Here is a 26,793-nt window from a genome sequence, read left to right on the forward strand (position 1 = left end):
CTTAGAACTGAAGAAGCTTCTCGGATGAGAGGTGAAACGTCTTCAAGCAACTTAAAGAAGTCCAGACGCTTTTCTTTGCAAGCTCCTTTGACTACGATGACCTGGATGACTGAGAACCTTCACAGACATGACTTTAAATCAAAACTTCAATCTTCATCTTAATCAATCTTGTTTTTTACAGTTCCTGGAGTGGCATGCAGGTAAGCCAACACTTAAAGGAGGCACAACTGTCATATTTGGAATATCAAACTATTCATGAACCAACTTTGCATTTCATTTGAAATTTCGTGTTTCAAATGTGTGTCACCTTGTGTGTTGACACACGAAATTCAAGGTGCTTGAAGACCAGTGTGAAGTTTAGGTAGTCTGTTTTGTGGTTTGCATGTCATCTTGCTAGCATTGGTGGGAGTTGGTCCACTGTGTTTTCTCGAATCTAAGGCCATCGCAGCTGTCCACCAGGAGATTATAGAGCTCTCCATGCTTCAGTCTACTGACAAGCTTTATAGAGATGCAGATTTCCTTTCCAGCAGGGCTTTCCACCTTCTCATAGTGCCAAAACTATTACCAAATGGTTTGCCGGTCATTTTATCATTGTGCTTGATTGACCATCCAACTGAATTGACCATCCAACTGAATATTCATCCTGGTGGTTACATGCCTGCCACAACAGCTTTAGAAAGGTCTCAGAAAGATCTCCGTGCATTAGTTGGAGCTTATTGGTTAAAGAGGACCAAATCAAATGAATTATTAAAGCGACTTTTTAAAAAAAAAAATCACAAGTTTAACATCTTTATTTGGATGATTCAATGCAATTGTTATAGAAAATATAGAATCAAAAAAAGCAACAAAAGAGTTACAATAGAATGACAAACTATTCCATTTTTCAGTTTACTGTTGTATGAAAACACAGCACATTAATTAAATCAGCACAAATTTCTGTCTGGAATAATTAGAAAATGTAAGGCTTATTGAAGTGACTTTTATCTGGTTGGGAATCATTGGTCTGGAACTGCTCTTGCTGTTTTAATGCTTGTTTCAGAGATTGTTGCTACTGTCAGCAACAGGGGAGACTGTTGTTTCTATCTCAATAATCTCAACCACAAGTTCTCTGATGCAAGCCACGCTGTCCGAAAGTAGCTCATTAGCACTCTCTACTGGTGTATCCTCTTCTTTTTTTTCTTCTGTAGAATCTCCTTCCTCTGTGACTGCTTCATCTTCATCCTTTTTATTTTCAATCCTGAGTTCACTGCTTGGCACTTCTTCCTCCATCATCTCTTTATTCTTTTTCTGCTCTGTGTTTAAGGCAGTGGTGGTCTCCACTGGTGATCCAGATGAGCTGTCATCAGCAGGCTCACCTCCTGTTTGGATCTCCATCTGCCCCTCACCTGTTTCTTCCTCTGTTACCTCTTCTTTCTCTCTCTGTTCTTCCCATGCTTGAATTGTCTCACGCCCCTCAATTTCTGCTTCATCTTTGTGTTTCTCCTCTTTTACTCTCTCCACCTCCCAATTGTCTTTAAGTTCTCCTGTCAAATAGACTGCTCTGTCAGTGGTCTGCTGTCCCATCATTGGCATAACAGAAGGTTCTGAGGAACTGCAAGCAATTGCCTCACTTAGTGATCCGAGGCTGATTTGTACTGGACTATCTGCATCAGGTGGGTGTGATGGTAAGGCAGGCTGGATGGAAGAATCCTCTTCTGATGGCTGATTTGAGACTGAAAGGTCAGGCATAGCAGGTTCACTTTGAACTTGGATCTCTGTTGTCTGAGGTGAGACCAGAGGGGACGACTCCAGAGAGTCTGGGATGGTCGGTCCTTGTTCAGCAGATAACTTGGGTGCATTGACTTCATATGTAACATTTGCATCTGTGTCTGATCTGTTTGCTATTGTTGGCTCTGTTGCTGTAGAAGATGCATCAGTTGTGATCTGAACTTCTATGGTTTCCTTCAGGAACAGGTCCTCTTTGCTGCCAGTTTCATCCAACTGTTGTGTCACGATAATAACTGGAGAAAGAAGCACTGTGCTCTGGTCAGAGACATGTGTCTGGTCACATTCACTATCAGTGTTACCTTCTGTCTTCCTCTGGGGGCAAACATCAACTGTCTGACTTTTTTCTTCCACTGCAGAAATTGTTTCTTGGGTGGGCATGGCTGAGGAGGACCGTCGGGCATGAACAGATGGGCTGTCTGGTGCAGAGTTTGGAGGCGTCTGTCCCAGCAAACTGTACTGACTAATTGCAAGATCTGAAGTGTCCAACAGGAGATTGTTGCTTTTCTTACTAGCTGCATCCTGGACAGCTGATAATGAGGAAGAGACAAAATCATAATTTATGTTTGGACCAAACAGGAATGTTCCAGTTCATATTCAGTATTTGTCACAGGTTTCATTATAGGACAGAGCACTTCATTCTGTCAGCTGCCTAATGGATGTACAGGTTTTCAGAACCCTTTTTTTTTTTACACGGGAATTTTCTACACGGAGTAGAAAATTCATTATTGTCAGGCTGTCCTAAAAACACCTTGAAAAGCCTTCAGTCAATCCAAAATGCTGCCGCAGGAGTACTGACAAGGGACTACAAATGTAGCGTGGTATAAGCCACCAAGTAACCACTGTGGGCCTCTCTTATGACTAGTACGAACTTTCAGACCAAAAAAAACTCTCACAGGATCGAATCCAGAATAAACAGGACAAGAGGGTCAATATCAGTAAAAGATGTTCAACAATTTATTAACATGACAAGACACCAAAGTTTTGAGAAAAAGAAAAAAAACCTAAAACATCGCTACAACAAAAAAATAGTAGCGGTGCAACCTTGCCAGCAACGAAGCTATCACCTGAGGGTTTGTTCCTCCTTGGCGGTCCCGGGTGCTCGTCACTCTAAAAGAGACAAATCCACCTCAAACATAAAAAGGCCCAACCGAACACTTATAGCATGCACTAAGTGCTAGTTCAGGCAATAGACGGTGGTAATACAAAAGCACTCTTAATAAACCTTAATCACGGCAAATCCACACACAGAGCACCACTAAAAAATCCTCATTCCCCCGAGGTATGAGCCCCACTCAGGGATTGCACGTTGCCCGCTTAGTATTGCACCAACCCAATAAAAATAAACAAAACATGAAATAAAACGACAAAAATAATTAAAAACGGTGACCTGCTAAAACCAACAAAACACAACCATACAGAGAAGGAGGAAAAAAACAGTGACAAGGTCGCATGTGCAGCCTGCCCTCGAGTAGGCAACTGTATTTGCTGCACACCTGATTTGTCTTGGCCTTTTCTTCCACAGAAATCACTACTTGAACCTCATCTATAGAGGTTTAAAACCACAGTTTGCGTCGTAGGCGATTAAACTTCTCGGCTCTTCACCTACTCACGCATCCATTACTCACAGCCGCTTGTCAGTGGGAATCGTCAGCACCTGTTACTACGCCCTCTTTTATGCCCTCCATTGAGTCCCCTGGGTCCTAAAGCCTTCCCCATTACAATTGCCCTCATTTTAAAAGGTCACCATCCCGGCGACCACTTACTGCCAGGGCCTAAATACATTTTGGGGCAAACCATTATGGACAGGGGAACTTTGTGAATCACCGGTGAGAAAAACAACCGTCGAATTTACTGACCGCGGGAGGTTAAAGGGGTTTGAATGTTTTCCTGCTGTACTTCTTTTAGGCCGCTCCTGAACTCTTCCCGGGTCCTGCTCTGGAACATTCTCCCTATTATCAATCCCACTTTCCCTTGGCTGTTCTGGAACTAGGGTTACAGGGTTCAGGTTGCTCAGGCCTAGACTCCTAGTTTCACCAACAGGCTCTGAAACCGATACCAAGGGTAGCTGATCTCTGGGTGGGTTTGGAGCCATGGCGAGTATAACTCCACCCACCTCACTGTCATCATCTGGTATATCCGATATTGATTGCTGGGGTGACTCAAGTACCAGCCCTGGGTCAGCGAGGGGATGTTGGTCTGGAGCAGGTGCCATAGTACCCAAAGGTATTACTCTCAACTCTGCCCGATTTAAGTTTTTGTCAGGGCCTGAATGATCTCTAGGGCGTATTTTATAAACCCTGCCTTCTTTGTCCATACTCTGCACAACAACATACACCGTAGAATCCCAGGCATCATGGATCTTATGGCGGCCTAAAGGGTGACTTTTCCGATAAACCAAAGTACCTGGGGGGAGAAGGGAAATAACTGTGGGCTGAAAATGTTTATTTCTCCTCTCTGCAGCTTGTTGGAGTTGTTCTCTCGCATGCACATAAACCGAGCTTAAACGTTGTTTATGCTCCTCCACCCACTCCTGCGCAGATCTAGACATTGATTCCGACTGGGAAGCCCCCAGTAGGAAATCAACAGGCAACTGGGGCTTCTGGCCAAACATAAGCTCATACGGTGAAAAACCAGTAGACTGATGTTCTGTGGTATTGTAAGCATACAATACCTGTGGCAAGTATTGCGGCCACTTTCTTTTCTTATCAGTAGGGAGTGTGCGCAACAGATCATGGAGTGTTCTGTTAAATCTCTCGCATTGTCCATTGCCTTCAGGGTGATATGGCGTGGTCCTGCTTTTGTCTATGCCATACAGGTGACACAGACGTTTCAACAAATCTCCCTCAAAGCTCTTTCCTTGATCACTATGGATACGCTTAGGGACCCCATAGATATAAAACCATTTTTCAGTTAACACCCGTGCCACTGTACTTGCCCGTTGATCTACTGTAGGGTATGCTTGAGAGAACTTCGAAAACACGTCAGTGACCACAAGTACATTCTCACGCCCATCACTAGACTTGTCCAAAACACTGAAATCAATGGCAATGACTTCCAGGGGTTTAGCGGCCACCAAACCCCCCCTAAATGTGCGAACCTTTGGTTGTACAGCCTTTGCCAAGACACAACGATCGCACTCCTGACAATATTTCTCAATGTCTCGTGCCATAAAAGGCCAAAAACACCTTTCTCTCACCAGGCTGGTAGTGCGTCCAATGCCTTGATGACCATGATCATCATGTAAACTTCTTAGAACCTCTATTTGCAAGCACTGGGGTAGCAACAGTTGAAGCAAAACTTTGCCATTACCAGGTGTCTGAACTTGACGATACAAGACACCTTCCTTCAACTTGATTCTGGGCCACTGTTGCAACAACTTTTTCACTCCCTTACTTACATTTCCCATTTCCTGTTTAGTAGGCAGCCTCCCACTTTCCCAATACTGTAAGAAAGGGCCAATTACCGGGTCGGCAGCTTGAAGGGATATTAAGTCAGCTTTAGGTCGGGATGGAAATGCACCTATGGCCCTACACGTAGCAGCAACAGCATCTCCCAGCTGCCCCACATCTGTCTGGTCTTGCACATCTGTCTGTGGGATCTTCACCCCTGGAAGCAGGCCAGATGAACTCTGTGGGTGTAGCTGCCGTGACAACGCATCAGCATTGCGGTTGCTGGGACCTGGCCTGTATTTAATCTCAAAATTAAACACAGCTAGCTCTGAGGCCCATCGCTGCTCTACAGCTCCCAATTTAGCAGTCTGCAAATAACTGAGAGGATTGTTATCTGTGAACACGACAAACTTATTTCCCAACAAATACTCCCGAAACTTTTGAGTGACAGCCCATTTTAGAGCCAAAAATTCCAACTTTCTAGAGCTATAATTGGACATATTCCTTTCACTAGGTCGCAGGCCCCGGCTAGCAAAAGCAACTGGCCGTCTCTTCCCTTCTTGCTCCTGGGATAGTACTGCCCCTAACCCTGCCTGACTGGCATCTATCTCAAGGACGAAAGGTTTAGCAAAGTCGGCATAGGCCAATACTGGGGCACTAACCAGCAACCTTTTTAATGTTTGGAATGCATTCTCACATTCCTCACTCCAAAGGTGACCCATTGGCCCATTGGCCCACTGGTACCACTTCTACGTTTCTTCTTGGTACCTCCCAGCTCGCCCACCAGCCGGTGAAGCGGGGCAGCATACTTGACAAACCGCCGGTAATATGAGGCAAATCCCAAAAATGACTGTAGCTCTATACAAGTAGTCGGTCGCGCCCACCCAGCCACTGCACTAATCTTAGAGGGGTCGGTCGCCACCCCAGAAGCCGATATCACATGCCCGAGGTATTGAACCTCTGGCTGGAAAAAGTGACACTTCTCCAGCTTCAACTTTAGATTGTGCTCTTTCAGCCGCGTTAAGACCAAGTCAAGACGCTCCAAATGCTGTTCAAAAGAGGATGAAAACACCACGATATCATCCAGGTACAATAAGAGGGACTGGAAACTTTGGTCCCCAAAAATCCGCTCCATTAGCCGCTGAAAGGTGCTAGGGGCATTACAAAGCCCAAATGGCATTCGATTGAATTCGAACAACCCAAAAGGGGTACAGAAAGCAGTCTTGGCTTTGTCCTTCTCGGCCACTGGTACTTGATTATACCCACTTGCAAGGTCCAATGTAGAGAACCACTGTGCTCCCGTCAGGGCATCTAATGACTCCTCAATACGGGGTAAGGGATAAGCATCTTTCCGTGTCTTGGCATTAAGCAAACGGTAATCAACACACAGCCTAATCTCCCCATTTTTCTTGAAAACCACCACAATTGGGGAAGAATAAGGGCTACTGCTTAAACGCACTACTCCCCGATCCAACAAATCTTTAATATGAGCTTTCACTTGTTCATACTGAGAAGGTGGGAGCCTACAATACCGCTGTCGCACTGGGGCATCGTCCATTAAAGGGATCTCATGTTCCACCAATGTGGTACATCCTAAATCTCCCTCCCCATGACTAAAAACTGAACAATGCTTCTGCAAAAGTGACACTCCTTGTTGGACCTGTTCATTGGACAAAGTAGGCCATGAGAGTTCAGAAACATCAAAGTGCGAATGCGCCTGTACGGTCACTTCGTGCATCGTTATCGGCAGCGTGGAGTCCTCAGACTCTGCGATAACGACAGGGTTCCCAGATGATGGGGGGTCAACCAGATGCAACTCGCCTAGTTGTGTACAAGGCGGTAACCAAACATCCTCAGTTCCCACATTAACCACCGGAATGTCAACCACACCTTGTTCAACAGAAATGAGGGCCGGAGAAACCAAGATGCCCCCCGGCAGGGGATTACCCGTCGCTATAGGCTCCAGGAGCACTGATGGGAAATTAATATTAGCAGCAGAGGGGCAACTAGTGCGTATCCATTTCAACGACCCAGCAGGGACACAAACAGCTCGACCATAGACTTTTGCTTTACCTAAATACCCGGATGTATTCAAAGCCTCAATGCGCTGACACTTATGAAGTGTCTCTTTCCACGTCTTATTGGCATTTTCAAGGGCAGGGGATTCAAACAGACGAGGGCCGAACTGTTCCGAGAGTAGGTGGTAACAACGGCTAATGATATTCATCCCCAAGAGACCAGGCACACTCTGTGGCTGCTGAACGCTACCATCTCGAGGGTCCTCCACCACTAACACGCCCATTTTTGTCAGGATGCCGCCAAAAACAGTCACATCAAGCTCCATGTAGCCTATATAGGGGATTTTCGACCCATTAGCTGCCCTGAGGCGTAACCATTGGCATTTCTTTAAGTGCCCCACCCCCTGCGGCCTAAAGTGCTTCTCAAAGAAACTCTCTCGAATAGTGGTGACCATGGACCCAGTATCCAAAAGACAGGGAACTATAACACCCCCCATTTCTATTTCCACCACTGGACAATTTCCAATTAAGCGAGAGGGATCTCCCATAACAACTTCAGCTGAGCCTACAAACCCTGTTCCCGATGCCTGGCTCTCTGCACCAGAGGGACCTAGTTTCCCGACAGCTGAGACTCAGGGCCTTGTTCCACAACCTGACTGTGTGCATGTGCGTCAGCATGAGACCCACCACTGTTCTTCGTGGCTAGATGTTTGACCCTACAGAACCTGGCAATGTGACCAGCCCTACCACACCGATGGCAAATTGGCTTTCCATCTGCCTGGAAACGAAAGGGCCCAGTGGTGGGAGAGATCGAGGGGATGTTAGTCTGAGACGGCTGTGAGAAATGGACCGACATCTGCTTCATAAGCGTATCCAATTGAACCTGTTGTTTACGAAGGCACTCTTTTATCTGTAGAATGTCATCATTAGACCCGAGGGTGACTGCATGCATCTCTGCATTAACTCCCTCTACTACCTGGCAATTCGTATCACAGGAATAGGCTCGGGGCCTAGTTTTCCCTCCCTGCCTCCCTACATCAGCCCACTTAAGGGCAATACTGCGTAGGGCAAGAAAGGACAGGTCTGGTGTTTGGAGGACCCGCTGTTTCAGCTCTCTACGCAGCATATCATCATGGACATGTTCAGTAAACTGATCTCTTAACAATATGTCAGAATTTGGAATACCACCTGGTGTCTTACAGCTTACAATGTCCATTAGAGATTTAAGAGCATGAGAGTAATCTCGCAGAGATTCCCCTTCTCGCTGGGTGCGCTGGAAGAACTGTAGCTGGGCAGCTACATATGACTGAGTGCAGCTATAGTTCTCGACCAAAATATCAAAGATCTTGTCAGGAGTGTCTCTGCTGATACTCGAATGAAAACAGACGTCCGATTTGGCACTGCCATCAAGATGGTCCATCACAAACATCACTTGTGCTGCTCTTGACATAGGACGAATCTCCAAGCACCTATGTACTTCTTCCACCCACTGGTCAACCGTTAACAAGTCCACTGACAGTTTACCGGTGAACCTTGGGCATTTACGCTCCCGAGGTGCATAAACGTAACACACATTGGAATCTTCATTTATTGAATTCATATTTGAGGGCACAGTAGATGGACCTGGCACTGGGTCTGGCACTTGGCCAGTCACAGGAGAACGTTCCTGTAATTGGTCCCTCAACTGTTCATTTGCTGCTTTTAGCTGTTGCAGCTGCTCCAAAAGGGCCTGTACGTCATCCATAAGGTCGGCGACGGAGGTCTATTATCCCCACAGCAGTCCAAGTGTTGGCTTCCCCTCCGTAGAAAATGTCACTGTTTTTTTTCTTTCCCTCCTCTCCTTTAATATTCTTCCTAAAATAAGCAGGGCCACCGTCAAAATAAAAACCAAACACCGTAACTGATATGACCTAGATTCTGTCGACAACGCCAATTAATGTAGCGTGGTATAAGGCACCAAGTAACCACTGTGGGCCTCTCTTATGACTAGTACGAACTTTCAGACCAAAAAAAAACTCTCACAGGATCGAATCCAGAATAAACAGGACAAGAGGGTCAATATCAGTAAAAGATGTTCAACAATTTATTAACATGACAAGACACCAAAGTTTTGAGAAAAAGAAAAAAAAACCTAAAACATCGCTACAACAAAAAAATAGTAGCGGTGCAACCTTGCCAGCAACGAAGCTATCACCTGAGGGTTTGTTCCTCCTTGGCGGTCCCAGGTGCTCGTCACTCTAAAAGAGACAAATCCACCTCAAACATAAAAAGGCCCAACCGAACACTTATAGCATGCACTAAGTGCTAGTTCAGGCAATAGACGGTGGTAATACAAAAGCACTCTTAATAAACCTTAATCACGGCAAATCCACACACAGAGCACCACTAAAAAATCCTCATTCCCCCGAGGTATGAGCCCCACTCAGGGATTGCACGTTGCCCGCTTAGTATTGCACCAACCCAATAAAAATAAACAAAACCCGAAATAAAACAACAAAAATAATTAAAAACGGTGACCTGCTAAAACCAACAAAACACAACCATACAGAGAAGGAGGAAAAAAACAGTGACAAGGTCGCATGTGCAGCCTGCCCTCGAGTAGGCAACTGTATTTGCTGCACACCTGATTTGTCTTGGCCTTTTCTTCCACAGAAATCACTACTTGAACCTCATCTATAGAGGTTTAAAACCACAGTTTGCGTCGTAGGCGATTAAACTTCTCGGCTCTTCACCTACTCACGCATCCATTACTCACAGCCGCTTGTCAGTGGGAATCGTCAGCACCTGTTACTACGCCCTCTTTTATGCCCTCCATTGAGTCCCCTGGGTCCTAAAGCCTTCCCCATTACACAAAGAAAGAGCATATTTTTCTCATCCTGGATTCTGTTCAATGCCTCCCTGTTAAATCCAGAATTGAATTTAAAAACCTTTTTATCACGTAAAAGGTCTTGAAGAACCGGCCCCATCTTATCTTAAAAACCTCATAGTTATCGTATCACACCAACAGAGCACTTTGTTCTCAGACTGCTGGCTTAATTGTGATTCCTAGGGTGTTTAAAAGTAGAATGGGAGGGAGAGCCTTCTTTTGGGCCCCTCTTCTATGGAACCAGCTTCCAGTTTGGATTGGAGAGACAGACACCCTCTTGTAAAGATCAGGCTTAGGTCTAAGCTGCGGGAGGGGGCTTCCCTTGATGCACTGGGGAGAGTGTTTATTCTTCACTAACCTTTTTCTCACTATGTCTTTATACAGGTTTCTGCATTCAAATATTAGTCATAATTAATCTCTGGCTCTCTTCCTGTCTTCCTCCCCACACCCCCACCCGGTCGCAGCAAATGGCTGCTCCTCAATGAGTTTGATTCTGCTGTTTTTCCTTCCCACTGTCACCAAAGCGCTTGTTCATAGGGGGGGTAATATGATTTTTGTTGGGATTCTCTGTATTATTAAGTCTTTACTTTACTTTACTTTACTATACAATATAAAGCACCTTGAGGCAACTGTTGTTGTGATTCAGTGCTATAGAAATAAAACTGAACTAAATTGAATGGAATTAGATATGAAGCACGTTTTTCCAAACCACTCAAATTGTAAGATATATATAAACAATAATAACTACAGAGAAAAACCCAACAATCATATGACCCCCTATGAGCAAGCACTTGGGCGACAGTGGGAAGGTAAACTCCCTTTAAACAGGAAGAAACCTCTGGCAGAACCAGGCTCAGGGAGGGGCGGGGCCATCTGCTGTGATTGGTTGGGGTGAGAGAAGGAAGACAGGATAAAAGACATGCTGTGAAGAGAGCCAGAGATTAATAACAAGTATGACTCAATACAGAGAGGTCTATTAACACATAGTGAGTGAAGAAGAAATATTCAGTGCATCATGGGAATCCCCCAGCAGCCTACATCTATTGCAGCATAACTAAGGGAGGATTCAGGGTCACCTGATTACTGTCTAACTATACGCTTTAGAAAAAGGAAAGTGTGGCAGGCGTGGTTGTGGCACAGCTGGAGGAGAAGCCAACGCACTGGAGCTGCATCGGGTCATCACACCACCCTGCTTAAATACTACTGGGTCCTGAGTGTGGTTCTTGTTGTTGTCGGTATGTTAAGCTGGCTGTGGTGTGAATAGCAACGTGTGAGAGTTAATAAAGGATGCTTAAGAGCATAAAAATGTCACCAGGTCTGCTGTGTCTGCCGTGGTTTGTTACAGAAGGTTTTAAGCCTAATCATACAAGTACGATGTACTACTTTTTTACTATTTTTAAATCCTCTTGGAACCATAAGTAAGTTTGCAGTGCAAGAGCGAAGTACTCTAAAAGGGTGATATGGTCATTAAGATAAGATGGGGCCTTGTATGTGAGGAGCAGGATTTCAAATTTAATTCTGGATTTAACAGGGAGCCAATGAAGCGAAGCCAATATCTGAGAAATCTGCTCTCTCTTTCTAGTCCCTGTCAGGACTCTTGCTGCAGCATTTTGGATCGACTGAAGGCTTTTTAGGGAGTTTTTAGGACATCCTCATAATAATGAATTACAGTAGTCCAACCTAGAAGTAATAAATGCATGAACTAGTTTTTCAGCGTCACTCTGAGACTTGTGGAGATATTGAGCAAATGGAAGAAAGCAGTCCTACATATTTGTTTAATATGTGCATTGAAGGACATATCCTGGTCAACAATGACTCCAAGGTTCCTCACAGCGTTACTGGAGGCCAAGGTAATGCCATCCAGAGCAAGAATCTGATTAGATACCATATTTCTAAGGTTTTCTGGGCTGTGTACAATAACCTCAGTTTCAATTTAGAAGCAGAAAATGAGTGTTCTCTGTGCCTGATGAATGGGCTTGGATGCACTGTCATCCAAGAATAGGTTGAAGATGCTTCATGACAGGGTAAAAGTGACCAAATCCTTACAATTTATAGATTCACAATGATGCTTCTCTCTGAGGTAAAACCATGTAAATAAAATGAGTCCAGGATTTTCGTTTAATTTGTAACCTGTCTCCTTGTAGCCTAGGAGAGAATACCAGAAAAAAGAAGAAACAAAATCTATACCAATGCACAAACAAAGATCAATATCAATATCAATATTTACCTGTCTCTATCTGCTTGCTGAGAATGGTTTTCAGAACATCATCGTAAATGTTATGAACCAGGATAAAACTGCTGTAGTCAGCGAAAATGTACTGCTCAAACTGTTGCAGCTCCTAGACACAGAAAACCAGACAGTCCATGCTTTGTAGAATATAAAATATCAATAACACACGATAGAGTCAGACAGAGTGAAGTAGCAGCAGGTTGACCTACAGTTTTCCACTTGCTGTCCATCTTCCTGGTGAGAGTAGGCAGAGTGATCTCCAGCAGGGCTTCCTCGTACAGCCTCCTCTGGACTACCCTGCTGTCATAGTCCAGCTGCTACTCACACACACAAGCAAGATTTTTTGTAATACTCACTTTTGAGCAAAGATTGTATTGTATTTGTGGGGCACACTAGAAAACAGGAACAAGTTACTTATCACTGTGACAGGTTAGTTTACTTTGCTGTCTGAATCCGCAATTGAACTTGTAGTGTGTCAATTTGCAACTGACCCACATAAAAACACAAGTTGTCAGTGACACAAATACTTTTTCTTTGTAGATTTCAAATAGTCTCTCAGGGCTTTCCAGGTTTAACAAGCTGCGCACTACACCTGCTACAAAGACATGTTTTTAGGGTTTGGGACCAGAGTCCAGGGTTCCCACTAGAATGCACACATCATTTTGTTTCAGTGTGTAACATTTTAATGGTGTATCTAAGCATATTTATTCCTTATTTTATGAAAATCACATATCTTTCATTTATTTGGATTTCTAAAATACACGGTCTATACAGTTCCTTCAGAAATCTTCTGATCACACATGATAGATTTTTTATTAAATAAAAATTTAATTCAAAATAATTAACTTATTTACCTTCAGCACTCTTTCTGTAGCCCTGTTCAGCTTAACAGGAACCTGAGTGGGCTGCAGTCTGGCTGATGACTGGAGGAACTGTTCCAAGGTGTAGACAGCACTGTCCAGCAACTGTAACACACACACAGCAAACACTAAAAAACGGCTCACGTCAATCTTTTCTACTTTTAGGCTCCTTGAGAGGCCATGTCTATACTGAAGATTGTGCTTCATACCAGCTCCATCTCCAGACTTGCATAGTGAACCAGTCTATGAATGCTGCTCAATCCAAATCGCTCTTTTAAGGCTTCGAGTTTCTCTGTCAGGTTCTCCACCTGCTTGTAGCACTGATCTAGACGCATTGATCGTAGACTGGACAAGGCCTAAAAGAAATAGAGCAAATGCTTTCTGTCAGCACTTTTGAAAATTTGGGCAAGCAAAAACTTCAGACATCTTCAACTTCAAACATCTTGTGTTTCTTGATTTCAAATGAGACCCTCTTCAAGATGGCACAAAAGCAGCACAATGGGTGCCTTCCAAAAGTCTAACCTTAATGAAAATGTCCCAGCTGTGTTGAAACTACAATATGAGGAAGATGGAGTACAAAATGCCACACTGTGTTCTGTTTTATGGAGATTATGTAAATGAGAACAGCCTGTGAAAAATATCCCTTCATTACAAAGGCTGGCACTTTAAAGAAGAAGGAACATTTATGGCCAGATTTACTAACATCCATCCATCCATCCATCTTCATCCGCTTTATCTGAGGCCGGGTCGCGGGGGCAGCAGCCTAAGCAAAGAGGCCCAGACCTCCCTCTCCCCAGCCGCCTCCTCCAGCTTATCCGGGGGAATACCAAGGCATTCCCAGGTCAGCCGAGAGATATAATCTCTCCAGCGTGTCCTGGGTCTGCCCCGGGGCCTCCTCCCGGTGGGACATGCCTGGAACACCTCACCCAGGAGGCGCCCAGGGGGCATCCTTGTCAGATGCCCGAACCACCTCAGCTGGCTCCTTTCGATGTGGAGCAGCAGCTGCTCTACTCTGAGCCCCTCCCGGATGGCCGAACTTCTCACCCTATCTCTAAGGGAGAGGCCAGCCACCCTTCGGAGGAAGCTCATTTCTGCCGCTTGTATCCGGGATCTCGTTCTTTCAGTCACTACCCACAGCTCGTGGCCATAGGTTTACTAACATTTACTAACATCTTGCATGAAATCAAATGCAAAAAAACCCAAAACAAACAAACCATAAAATCATGTCTTATGCCCATTGTGGTTGTGATAGTTGCTACTAGGAGAGTTTACTTTTAGAAGGGGTGATGTTATCAGAATGAATTCGTAATCTGCACTTTGCATGGATGGCTCAAAGTTGCTATTGCTCTTGTTACTGCTAAAACCTCAAACTCTTCACTCAGTCTTCACATTGAGTGTTTAGAGGCTCCTGGTGATATTCAGCTCTGAGCTTAACAAACTGTTGGTAAAAATTGTAAATATATCAAGAGGTTTGGAATGAAATGGAAAATGCAGCTACTGTACAAATAACATTTACATGATCTGCTCCACTTATGTCGACTGTGTTCATAATTGTCAGATAGTCCATTGTAGTAAATTATGGGAGTGTTTTCACCTCCGTTTTCATAAAGGATGGTGCACTGTATCCTATGTTAAAGGAAACGATAAAGGCAGCATTCAAACTTCTTTCTTCAGTATTTGGAGAATTGGAACAGCTCTTATTTTGGCTGCCACACAAATACTTTAGGGTAACTAAAAACAAGTCCTCTCTCACCTTCTTTGTCTCCTGTGTCCCTTCGTTTTTGTGTAAAAAGGCCGAATCCATCTGTGTTTTCAGCGTGCGCTGCATCCCAAGAATACCTCCGCTTATGTTCTCGGTAAGTGCTTCAAGGATGGAGGACATGTAGGGTGCTACAGACTCACTGCACACTTTCTCTGCCTCTTCACATACACATGCTGAAACAGATACAGATTCACAAAATGTGCACAAAAGCTGAACCATGGCTAGACGCTCAGTTTGTAGCTTAATATGGATTTAGCTGAGTTTAGCCATTAAAAACAGTCACTCATTTTCTAGGCATTTTCAGATGAGATTAGTCAAACAATGTGTACCTCTGACTTTTTGCTCCAGGAACAAGTGAGAGGACATTATCTGGTCCAGATTGGATCTGATGAGTGCCTGATTGTCTGATGCTGTCTCACGGCACTCCTTCTTCAGAGCCTCCAGACCTGCAGTCAGCTTTTCCAGCACCAACGTGTGGGTTGCTTGCACTGTCTATACATACAAACAAATTAATACACTGTGCAACAGAGAGATTAAAAACTGATGCTAAAACTGCCACACACAATTTGTTGGAACACGGGGTAAAAGATAATAGTGTTGTAGTTCAAAGATACTTGCTGTCAGATAATTCCCTTAATTCTGATAAGTTAGGTAGCATTCTGAGAAGATCAGATTGGTATGGTATCAGATTATATCATTTCTAAAGAAAGAAAAAGTCTTGAAGTTCACTTTAAAAAATGCTATTTTTTGACCACGTGGGGGCAGCATAACAAGGAACTTTTGCTTAAGATCCCCAGTTGATTACAATAGGGACTTTTGTAATACAAGGTTTATATTTAAATATGCCAATGACACATTACATTATCTTTAGACAGCTATCTAAATATTTGTTTACATTTTTGAACATTGTTCTAATTTGCATAAATGGCCATGGAGAAAAAGTGTAGTAAAAGAAATACCCCTATGTATTGCTAAATATAAATATATTGTTAAACACATCTTACAAAGCAGCTCATTACCTCATATGTTCGCAAGCTGCTCAGAACTGCTTGATTAGATGATAATTCCTGTGAATGTTGCTTAATGCTTTGATCATCTTTTACCGTACCATTCAGTAGTGTTAGTTAGAATATTGCTAAATGCTACACATACATGCTAAACGAGTGACATAGTACTAAAACAATCCTGAACAGGAACATTTCATAAATAGATAGACTCAGAATTTGCAGAGACTTGGTGTCATATTTTTACTTACTGCGAGCCATTGCCGTATCTTTTCAGTCTTCTTGCCTTTTATCCTGGACTGAAGCTGACTGTGTAACCATGGCAACACTTCCTCCATCACCTGGGAGGCAAGCACCTACATACACAAGCACACTGTTTATGGCTTTGTCTTTACAACACTTTGCATTTAATCATAAATTATTGCTAATCTCTGTCTTTTTTCCACAGTTTGTCTTTTCTGCTGTCTCCCTTCCCTACACTCTAACTGGTTGCAGCACAAGGAGGTTTTCCCTCCTTGTGCCTGGTTCAGGGAGTTTTTCCTTCTAACTGTCACCAAATGCTTGCTCGTAGTGGGACATCTGATTATTGGAGTTTTCTAATTCTTGCATGTTATTGTAGGGTCTTTAGAAAAAAAAGTGCCATGAGATAACTATTAATGTGATTTAGCACTATAAAAATAAATTGAACTAAAGTGAAATGAAGAACACAGACAGGCTTAAAGTTTTAATGTGTGTGTGTGTACAAACTTGTTCCTCAGTGCCCAGCAGCATTTCCCAGGATTCATAGCATCCTTTGTCTTGTCGGTAGAGTCGGAGGGCTCGTGCATATGCTTGATTCTCATATGATGAATTACACCACGGGTCTGCAGGAAGTAGGGATTTTGTTATTATTCTGAAAGAATCTGGTGGCATGCTCATCCTGTCCCTTTATTTTTGAAAGTTGAAATCAGTATCCCATTCTTATTAGAACACCCGTGGCTTAAAATGATCTACAAGTGTGGTAAGTATTAAAATACTTAATTCTTAGTATTTTGTCATTAGTCATTTTAGTTTGGTAGAAATTGTGCTGATCCTGTATCCTCGGTGGATCCCTGACATCAATATTCCATTCTCATTACAACACATCTGACCATTTTCACATCTCTAATTTTTTTGTTCTTTTTTTCTTTTTTTTCTTTTGCTAATTCACTAAAAAACATGTCTTGTAGTGTAGTTTCCCTTGAGCTGTTTCAGATTTTTTTTCTGCAGAAGTTTAAGGAACAGAAAGTCATGAATCATATCCTGCTAAAAATTAAAAATAAATAAATTTTAAAAAAAAAACAGCATGCGGCCATTTCCTATTTGACTTTTGGTCAGCCTCAAAGCGATTCTGGTAAACCATCAGATATTTCAGGAGAGGAAGAGACATTTTACACATGGGATGCTGCTGACATCGACTGAAGATATAGTTTTGATTAGATAGCATAGATTTTACTTAAAAACATATAGACAACATCTTATCTCAAAGTATAGTCTTCACATACTTTATACAATATCCATTCTCTGTTGATTGATCTGCTAATTATATTGACAGTATTCACTAAATGTGTCTCTAGGGATTCGCTTAGATTAGCTCATAGCAGACTCTCTAGCAGCATGGTCTTTTCACCTGTTCCTCCTGCACTTTCCTGCTCATTGTGTCAGATGTTTACTTACTCCTTGGCCTACTTTAGTAACAATGATACTTGTAATTAAATGCCTATTTGCAGCTCTGGAGGCCAGGATCACTGAATTGGAGACCCCGTTTAGCCCCCTGTTTGAAAACCCTGACTGTCTGAGTCTGAGTGGTGTTCAAAAACTCTTCCACTCCAACTTGTTAATTAACCAAACACCCAGACAGAGTTTTAATTAATTTGAAAGCCTGGTTCTTAGCCTTAGCTGGAAATAGCAAAAAACAGTTTTACTTGTTGTTATCTGTCATCCACCTGGGCCTTACTAAGTTTCTGAACGATTTCTCAGACTTTTTATCTAAATTATGTGCTCAGCTCAGATAAAATAATTGTTGTGGGTGATTTTAACATCCATGTAGATACTAAAAATTACAGCGTCAATTGGCTTCTTTTAAAATATAAAACAACCCACCCACCACTTTAATGACATTCTAGATCTTGTTCTGACATATGGCATAGAAACTGAACATTTAACAGTTTGTTCCGAAAACCCTGTCTGGCTCTTTTCCACAGCTTGTCTTTGTCCTGTCTTCCCCTCTACACCCCCAGCCAGCCACCGCTCTCCGAGTCTGGTTCCGCTGGAGGTTTCTTTCTGTTCCAAGAGTTTTTTCTTCCCACTGTTGCTGAAGCACTTGCTCATTAGGGATCGTATGATTCTTGTTGGGTTTTTCTGTTGTGATTTGGAACTATATAGATTGAATTGAATTGAATTGAATTGAATATGATGCATGTGTTTTTTATACTCCTCAACCCACTGAGTGATTTTTTGCACCTATTGTTGTGATTTGTTTAAATTGAAATCAAATTAAATCTAATTGAATTGAAGACAGAGGTGAGCATAAAAGCAAAGCCATCAATCCTACGCTCCAGCCTTCACCTATGGTCACGAGCTCTGGATAGTGACTGAAAGAATGAGGTTAAATATACAAGTGGCAGAAATGAGTTTTCTTCAATGAGTGGAAGACTCGACCAGGGACTTGAAGTAGAGCCACTGCTCGTCCACATCAGAAAGAGCCATTTGAGGTGGTTCGAGCATGTGACTAGAATGCCTCCCGGACACCTCCTAGGTGAGGTATTCCGGAAATGTCCTACCGCAAGGAGGTAGACCCAAGGACTCGCTCAGTTGGTTTGGATGGATGGATGGATGGATGGATAGATGGATGGATAGAAATAGTTCTGTGTTTCAAATGATAGGTAGTCCCATCACTACCTATCACCCCTGAATTTGCTCTGACTAACATACCAAGTCTGCATCTGTGTCATTGCTAAATTCACAAAACAGTGTGCATTTTTTCTCACTGCAGCTACTGACAGGTTTCCTAATTTTAGAAAAGACTATGTAAAACCTAGTTTGTATGCACAAACACTAAAAATAATAGATATCCAAACAATCTTCAATAATGATTGCAAAATTTCTTTCTAAAGTCCAATATTTAGACATCTGTAAATACCCTCCACATGATACTTTTAAACTCTCTTAATTTAATTTGCAAACCTGGCCAAAAATATTCTCCATTCCTTTAAAAGCCTTATCCTAGCTACCATGATGTGAAGGGCAGGGTAAAAACTGGACAGACTATTGTTTAATATTGTCACCATACCAATTTAAATTAAGTCTTCTAATTCTGCCAAGATGAGTGGTCAAATATCCAACCACAATTTGCCAGAAGCCTGTCAACAACTACCTGTTCAAGTTGTGTTTTATTTATAAGGATATGAGTGCATATATGTGTGTTTCAGCCTGTATGATCCTGTGTGGATTAGAGAAAATACAAATTCGTAACTCAAATGAAAAAAAAAAAATTAAAACCCCCTAAATTAACAAGATATTCATGCCTATTCATGGCATTCATGAGTTTATGTAAACATCTGACCACAACTGGCAGATTGCAATAATCTAAAATTAACATTATGTGTTATATATCATACAAGTGTACAGTGGGGGCAGAAGTACTTCAGGTAGGCTAGCTTTTTTTTTTGAAGGGACACCAGAACATCATCAAATGTTTAAAAAAGTCAAAGACTTAAAATTCCAAGGAAGTGTTTAAATGAAGAGATATGGTTATTGGAAGAAGAGGTTGATATATCACTTTGAGATGAATAAAATCAACATCAACAGTGCTGTGGCTTTACACATCTAAAGTGAAATAGACAGTGGCGGCCATCTGTGTGCTATTTCCTGCTGAGGATATCTTTGTGCAGATATGATGTGCTGTGTTTTTGCAACCTTATTGCTTAAAGTTGAAGGGGTTTGTTTTTTGGTTTGTATCCTAGCTAACCACACAGGAAGTCAGCAGCATTAATATTTATATCTGTCACCCGGGCAACTGTCACAACATGAATGACAAACTAAAGACGAGCCAACCAGAAGCAGGACTCTGCTACAACAATTTGAAATATTTTACACTCACATCTGATATTAGACAACTGTAAAAAGTATTTGGATTTAATCAACAGCATGTAGCGCTGCACACCATGACAAAATATTGAAAATCCTTTTGAGCTCTTAGCTCAAAAATATTAGCAAGGACTACCAGCTTAGGAGAGAGTTAGAAAAATTCAGAGCTACTGAGCAAGAAATGGACCCAAACTTGTTGTTGACCTTGTAGTAGTTAGAATGATGCATACTTTGTAAAACTGTTTTCATTTGATATGAAAACACATAATTCTGAACTAGGACATCCTCAGAAATTAGAAGTCATGCACATAGACAAATTGCACTTGGTCATACCAACATATAAAGACCTTTTAAAGACCTTTGGGGAGAAAAAGTGAGGTAACTGATGGGTCTGGTCATTTTTTTAAAAAAAATTGGATATTTCAAATAATTTGAAAGCGAGCGATTCATCTTTTAAAATTATCTACACGTGTGATGGCTTTGACTGCTTAGGGAATTTCTTAGCTTGCAGTGATTGTGCAAGCAGGCATTTGACATTGTTTTGTCTTTATTTTGTGTTATTACCCTGCACATCTGAAGCAAGGCTAAGTGGGCCACGGCAAAAGCATACATATGAGTGTTTACCAAGGTTGCGATGTCTAATACAGGTCTTCAGGCCAGACAGGAAGTGATCTCGCTCCTCCTCTTGTTGAAACAGGAAGCAGGTGTGGCCTGTGTAAGCCAAGTGGAGATGCACAGCAAATGCATCTGGATTAACGACTGCAGAAGAAGAGTCCTCCTTTCCTCCTGGAAACACAAATAAAACAAAATTACTGATGTGGGTTTGACTGTATTCTCTATTAATTTGTGTCCAACAAAGAAGCTTTTGTTTATGTTACACTCATAAGCCTCTGACTGTTTAGTAAATTATCTATCATGTAATTAAGTGACTTAAATCGAATCTATCAGATACTGGACATCTTCAAAGATACTGGTGACCTTTTTTACTTAATAATGATGAATCATGGTATTTGATTTGACAGATTGTTATGAAATCAAATTCCAACCCAGCCTGAACATGTGAATTTGAGGTTCATTAGAGATTCTGTTGAGCTTGATCATCTTTAGCAACTTTCCACATTTTCTTCTATTCTGATCAAATTGTCCTGTTATGTGAGAGGAGTAGTACACACTCTTCTATAAAATCTTGTGTTTGACACTTAAACGGGTCAACACAATCTGATTTTTCAGACACCTCATTATTGTAAATTTCATTTACAATATTATAACCCTTTTTTTATTTAAATGTTCTTAAAAAAACACAAAAAAACCAAGGACATTTACAAGTGGTTTCGAACAGTTGATAGATAGCGTGTATCACTGTATAATCTTACTTTCCTCGATGTTTCCTGTTTCCATTTTCAAAATATCTCTCTCCCTCTAGAAGAATTTAGTACAATCTAGGCTCTAATACAAATGACGGACTGCACTGGTGGATCCTTTATGAAAGGAAAGAAGAAAATGCTATACCATAAGTCAATGTGGCACAGTGTTAGACATTCACAAACACAAGCAGTCAGCATCACTGATTGGTAATCATCCTAATGGCTGCGGTGTTTTCCGCCTTTTATCACAGCTTGCTAAACTTCAAATATGTTTTGAACGGTCAGGAATTTGTTAAATCCAGCGGAAAACCTTGAAGGTTACACTTCTTTATTAAAACCTGCTTGTTATCAAGTTGTTGCCTTGTGTGAGGTGTTCTACATATATAAATAATTATCTGTACTAAAATGATTAAGTTTGTAGTGTTACTCAGTTTGCTGTACTCATACCCTCATCATGGAGCATTTCCCTACTGACAGTCGTTTCATTTTCATTAACTGACTTCAGAGATGCTGAGTTAAAGCAGATCATATCTTCATTGGGAAGACAAACTATGAGTAGTATCAGTCATGCTGTTGCACATCTAAAATACCATTCAGTATTCCGGCACAGGTTTTCTCAAGGTGAGCTCTTGATTCGTCATCTTTGGTGAAAACAATTGCCCCCGTCAGCTGGAGGACCATCTTAGCCACACATCCACGGTTGAAAGTCTAAAAATTGGAATCACAGATAGCAATGTTCATCACAGGATGCAAATCATTTAGACTGCAAATTTCACGTGCTGTGTGTGAGCGTATTAATCTGTGTGTTACCTCCATGCTATCATGTATCTCTGCTTTGTAGTCTCTTCGCAGAATTATGTATCTCTCTCTGCATTTCTTTAGCTGCTCATCCCAGTTGGAGAACTTAATGCTCCCTTCATACAGCACCTCCTCAGGAGCATACTGAGGCTGTACAGTGCACAAACACACAAGCACACACTGGTTAAACTTTAACATAATTAGAAATTTAGACCAATTTTCCAGCTGCATCAACATGCATAAATATATATGTAGTCGAATTGAGTTAGAAAAGATTTAACTCTTACCCTCCGTGTAAGCAATAACCCCCTCCCCTCTCTCTTAGGCTCCACCTCCTGGTGTAAGTGTCCAAGGTAGGCTACAGAGTACTGCTGACGGTAAAAGTCACTGAAGCTCTGGAATGTACCATCAACCAGTCCTGGATGCATACAGAAACACAGCTTGTTGTTGGGATTATTATAATGTTTGATGTTACTCAAACTTGTTTAGAACAATTTTTTTCATAATGACACATATTTACATGTGTATTCTTTTATAACAGTAATCAGCATAGTTTTCCTCTCTGTGTGCATTGTTACACAGATATTAAAAACTCCATGATATTAAAAACTAATTTCAAAACGAGTGTTTGAACTTATACATACCCTTCACTGAAGGAAACCATTGCAAGTGCAGAGTAACTGGGAATGGTAAATTTAGTTTTAAGGATGGAAATGTACATATTAAAGCTGCACTTGTCAATATTTTTATACTGACAAATGTTTAAATTGCTAGGCCAATGTCTTTCATAGCCTGCTTCAGATATGGGCTATATAACTTAGCTAGCTTGTTCAGCATGTTAAAGTCTGTCTGACATTCAGGCATGGACCAAATGTAAGTGTTATTTTAAATTTCATTAAGAGTTAGCGAGACACCACACTGTTATATACATATTGTTGAAAATAATCCTGATGTTATTGAGCTGAGCATAAAATGCACAAGATACATGTGGAATTATAATGTTGTGCATGCTCGTTTATTAATATAACTACGTGAGTTAAAGGGTCACAGGTGAGAATGTCATTGTAGTTAGATAGCACTTAAAGGCATAGAACACAGCACTGCATGAATGGCTGTAAGTGGTTACAAGGCGATTCACCATTCAAATCCAGCCCAGCAAGTCTCTCATTGTGACTTTTATGGGAAAGCAGTGTGACCACTAAGACATCAGGCTGACATAACTCCAATATCTCTGTCAGCTCACTGTTTTGATAGTCATCCCTAACCTTTTTTTAATGTTTTGAGCAAAAAACTTACAACCGTAAGGTAAGGTATAGAAATTGCCCTAGCACTGGACTCCAGGGAGATTTTTTTTAAATTTAACGCAGTTAACAAAACACTTAAAGCTGCACAATAATATTCAATATTTAGTATTTACTGTTATATACTCATAGATTATCGATCTATCTACCTATATATATATATATATATATATATATATATATATATAATACCAATGGCCGTATTGGTCCATGGTCCACTTGGTATAGTAAATCCGTTGGGCATCTTTCTTGGCCTTCAGACAATAATTCTGATGGCAAAAGAACCAAACGGGACAGGCGGCGGGAAAAAAAAAAACAGTAATAAATGGTAAGTAAAAAGTAATCTTGGAGAGGTAAAACAAGACAGGCATATTTGAAGAAATAATGTACATGTCTGAAAAGGGTGAGAGGATATATCAACTACCTCACACATATACAAAGGCCAAATATAAACAATACCACAGTGTGCAGGTGTGAAGTAATTTGTCATGTGGCCGAATTTAACAAAAGTCCTGCTTGTGTACGCTGGTGTGTAAGTGGGTTTTGACTGTGGTTCCGGGTTTTTAATCCGGTGTCTTCAGTGTAGATTGATCATAATCATTTGTTTACAGTATGAGACCACTATCCAGCCTGACTTTCATCTTACATACTGACACACATAGATAGACAGAGATCTGACAACCCATAATAATATAATAGTTGGAAATAGCTGTAATTACATTTGAGTTTGCAAGGGAGATTAGTGACAGGATGTGACTGTGCTGATAACATGTATAGGAATGTACACATGGAGAAATAAGCAAAAACATTTACAGAGCACATCAGTTTTGTTACTTTTTTCTATTAAAGTTAAAATATTCATTAAAATAGATATAATTTAATTAGACTTTAAAGCATAATGTCCTTTGCTTGGTTACTGTCACACTCTTAGCTTGGTGGTCAAGGCTGGTACCCAGCCCAAAATAACCGCAATTTCCCCAGTCAACCCATTATTCCGGGGACCCTTGTAACACACCGCACCTCTAACCAGGTTTCCTGTCAGCCTTTTGCTAAAAGTTAGCAACTAGAAGACTAATAAAAATATATTTATGCTGTCTAAAAGCAATCGAACAAAAGTAGCAGTTTGGTTTATTTTTAAATTTACTACTACATTGATACAGCTGCAATAACCACATCTATTGCTTTTATTACTGCTACTACTTTGACTACTACAAAGCCAAAGTAGCTGCTATCATTGTGCCCATACATTTATAGGTTCTGTTTCACTTTTACTCTCTCCCTTCTATTTCTTAGGATTAGAAAACTGACATTCAAGTTTTTCTGAGCTGCTCTGAAAAAGAAAAGTGATTTCTTAGTTACCTTTGATGTAGCTGATTTTGGCCTCATCCAGCAAGCCAGAGGAAGATGCTCCCATGATGTCTACTTTCTTTCTTTTGAAGGTTGTTAAGAACAGGTGACTGGGGTTATTTAAGGATCTGCGCACAACACACATAGGAAACACATGTCAACTGAATGAGCTGCTCTGATGTGTCAAGAGGCTTTTGCTCAACTCATTTCCTCTGTGCTCTGTGAGTCAGTGTGTGGTGAGGTGGGGCGGGGCCAGCAAAATGTGAGGTGGAATCTGTCACTGCGGCCCCTACCAACTTTAACATTGTACCCAAGTGTCACAGCCATCCTTGCAAGGCCATCTGCTGGTATGCACAAGAGTGACATGTTTAACATAATACCCTTACCTAACAACATAAGTATTTTTTTATGTGATGCATTTATTGAACAAGTTAGAAAAGATAACAAGCATTTAGTCCCTCATCTTTGGGTTATCTGTGGCAGTTCACGGAGAGATCGTTATTAATCAGTCTATGTTCCTGCCCCCACCTCTGAGCTAGAACTGTGGGTAGTGACCAAAAGAACAAGACGGCAAATGGAAAAATGAACTTATTTAAGTAATAATTATTTGAACCTTTCTCAACTCTGCTGAATCTGTAAAACTTTGAAGTCAACCTTATATACTAAGATGAAAAAAGTACCTTTGTAGCAACCAATGAAAGTCTAGACCCTAACCTTCTACATTTCAAAATATACAGTTTCCAGATAATAGCAAATTTAACTAAATCTCTTAAAGATTATATTTTGTATTATGTTTATTTAAAGTTCAATTTGGCTTTATTCTTGGACAGTGAAGGAGTAGCTTTTAAAAAATAAACTTCTTCATCTTTTACCGGCTTTGTTGCAGAGTGTCTGAAACAAGCTGTTTTAAGCCCCTCCTCTTTTAAATCAAATAGGTGGGGCTTCTATGCTCAGCCAGGGTGGGGCTTCTATGCTCAGCCAGAGCTAGGCTATTCACACTCTGACAAGGAGTAAACACAGGACCAGTTTAATCAATTCCAATACCGTCAACCTATGAAGGCAGCTTATGTAGGCGACAACATGATTTTTTAGATAAATCATCATCAATTTGCAAATTCTAAACACATTTTAATGAGCACTGTGATTTCCACAATATTTAGCTAACACAACAAAACATAACTTTCAGCTTTTGGTGTACTTTATAACTGGGTTTTTGTACAGAACACTTAGAGTTTGTTTGCAGTCTTATGAGTTTGTGGCTCATAGGGGTTACTTTTTCAAACACTGACCTAGAATTTTGTCCATACTTAATATGAACATCACTGAACAGCATGTACATGGAAGACAATCACAAAAAGCACAATTCCCTACTACAGCGAAAGTGCCTTTTCGTGAGTCCAACTCACAACCCTGAAATGGATAAGCGGAAGTGAACGGATGGGTGTATATTTGATGACATTCTAATGGCCATGTGTTTATGAAAGACACAAAGAGTTAGGAATGATACAATAGTTTAACTTGTTTGTATAATTTTTCATATACGATATGACGTATTTTTATATAAATATTAAAATATAATTTGAAAAAAGTCTCTATATTTCTAATAGTTTTTGTTACAATAAGCAGGATCCGTTTTCAGATATTCTGGTTAAACTAAATACCTTGTAGTATATTTCGAGACATTAATAGTAAGAAAATTGTTTGACATCGGTTTTAATGGGAACCTTATTAAACGTGAACATACCGTGAGGTTTACTGGTAAAGCAAAAACAGTTGTGACATGATAAACCGCTCGGGACCTTTGCAGTGCCCAGTTAGGCTACTTTGATTGGCTGGCAAGCTGCAGTAAGCTGTGTGTAATGTTAAGTGTTCAACCTGGAGCCTTTCTGCTCTCTCTCTCTCCCCTCTCCCTCCCCGCCCATCTGTCCCACTCCCACTTCAGGCTCAGGCTCGAGCGCAGTTAGTCCAGTTCTGATTGGG

At 41.3% G+C, this 26,793-nt stretch overlaps 1 protein-coding gene across 1 annotated transcript; it reads right to left on the reverse strand.

Annotated features, from left to right (window-relative positions):
* Positions 1-776: 776 nt before the first annotated feature.
* LOC146688326 (protein Niban 1-like) lies at positions 777-24,978 on the reverse strand. The gene is made up of 14 exons (XM_085439600.1): positions 24,826-24,978; positions 22,453-22,583; positions 22,178-22,315; positions 21,958-22,075; positions 20,628-20,789; positions 16,644-16,759; positions 16,148-16,252; positions 15,222-15,384; positions 14,884-15,065; positions 13,340-13,486; positions 13,125-13,235; positions 12,480-12,587; positions 12,268-12,379; positions 777-2,294 (listed from the first exon to the last, which is right to left on the reverse strand). The coding sequence occupies exons 1-14, from the start codon at positions 24,956-24,958 to the stop codon at positions 1,036-1,038; spliced, it is 2,985 nt and encodes a 994-aa protein (XP_085295726.1). The 5' UTR covers positions 24,959-24,978; the 3' UTR covers positions 777-1,035.
* Positions 24,979-26,793: the final 1,815 nt, after the last annotated feature.

Source organism: Copadichromis virginalis, linkage group LG18, assembly GCF_057382275.1.
Source record: "Copadichromis virginalis isolate Kocher_CV1m ecotype Utaka linkage group LG18, C_Virginalis_male_GT1.1, whole genome shotgun sequence".
NCBI classification, from domain to species: Eukaryota; Metazoa; Chordata; class Actinopteri; order Cichliformes; family Cichlidae; genus Copadichromis; species Copadichromis virginalis.

What these genes read in the sequence shown, in the direction of transcription:
- LOC146688326 (XM_085439600.1), bottom strand. Translation starts at nt 24,958, where the DNA reads ATGTGTGTTGTGCGCAGATCCTTAAATAACCCCAGTCACCTGTTCTTA. An exon ending in GGTTATTGCTTACACGGAGG is followed by an intron (nt 22,316 to 22,452) that starts GTAAGAGTTAAA and finishes TGCACTGTACAG; the next exon opens with CCTCAGTATGCTCCTGAGGA. An exon ending in GGACACAGGAGACAAAGAAG is followed by an intron (nt 13,487 to 14,883) that starts GTGAGAGAGGAC and finishes TATTTCTTTTAG; the next exon opens with GCCTTGTCCAGTCTACGATC.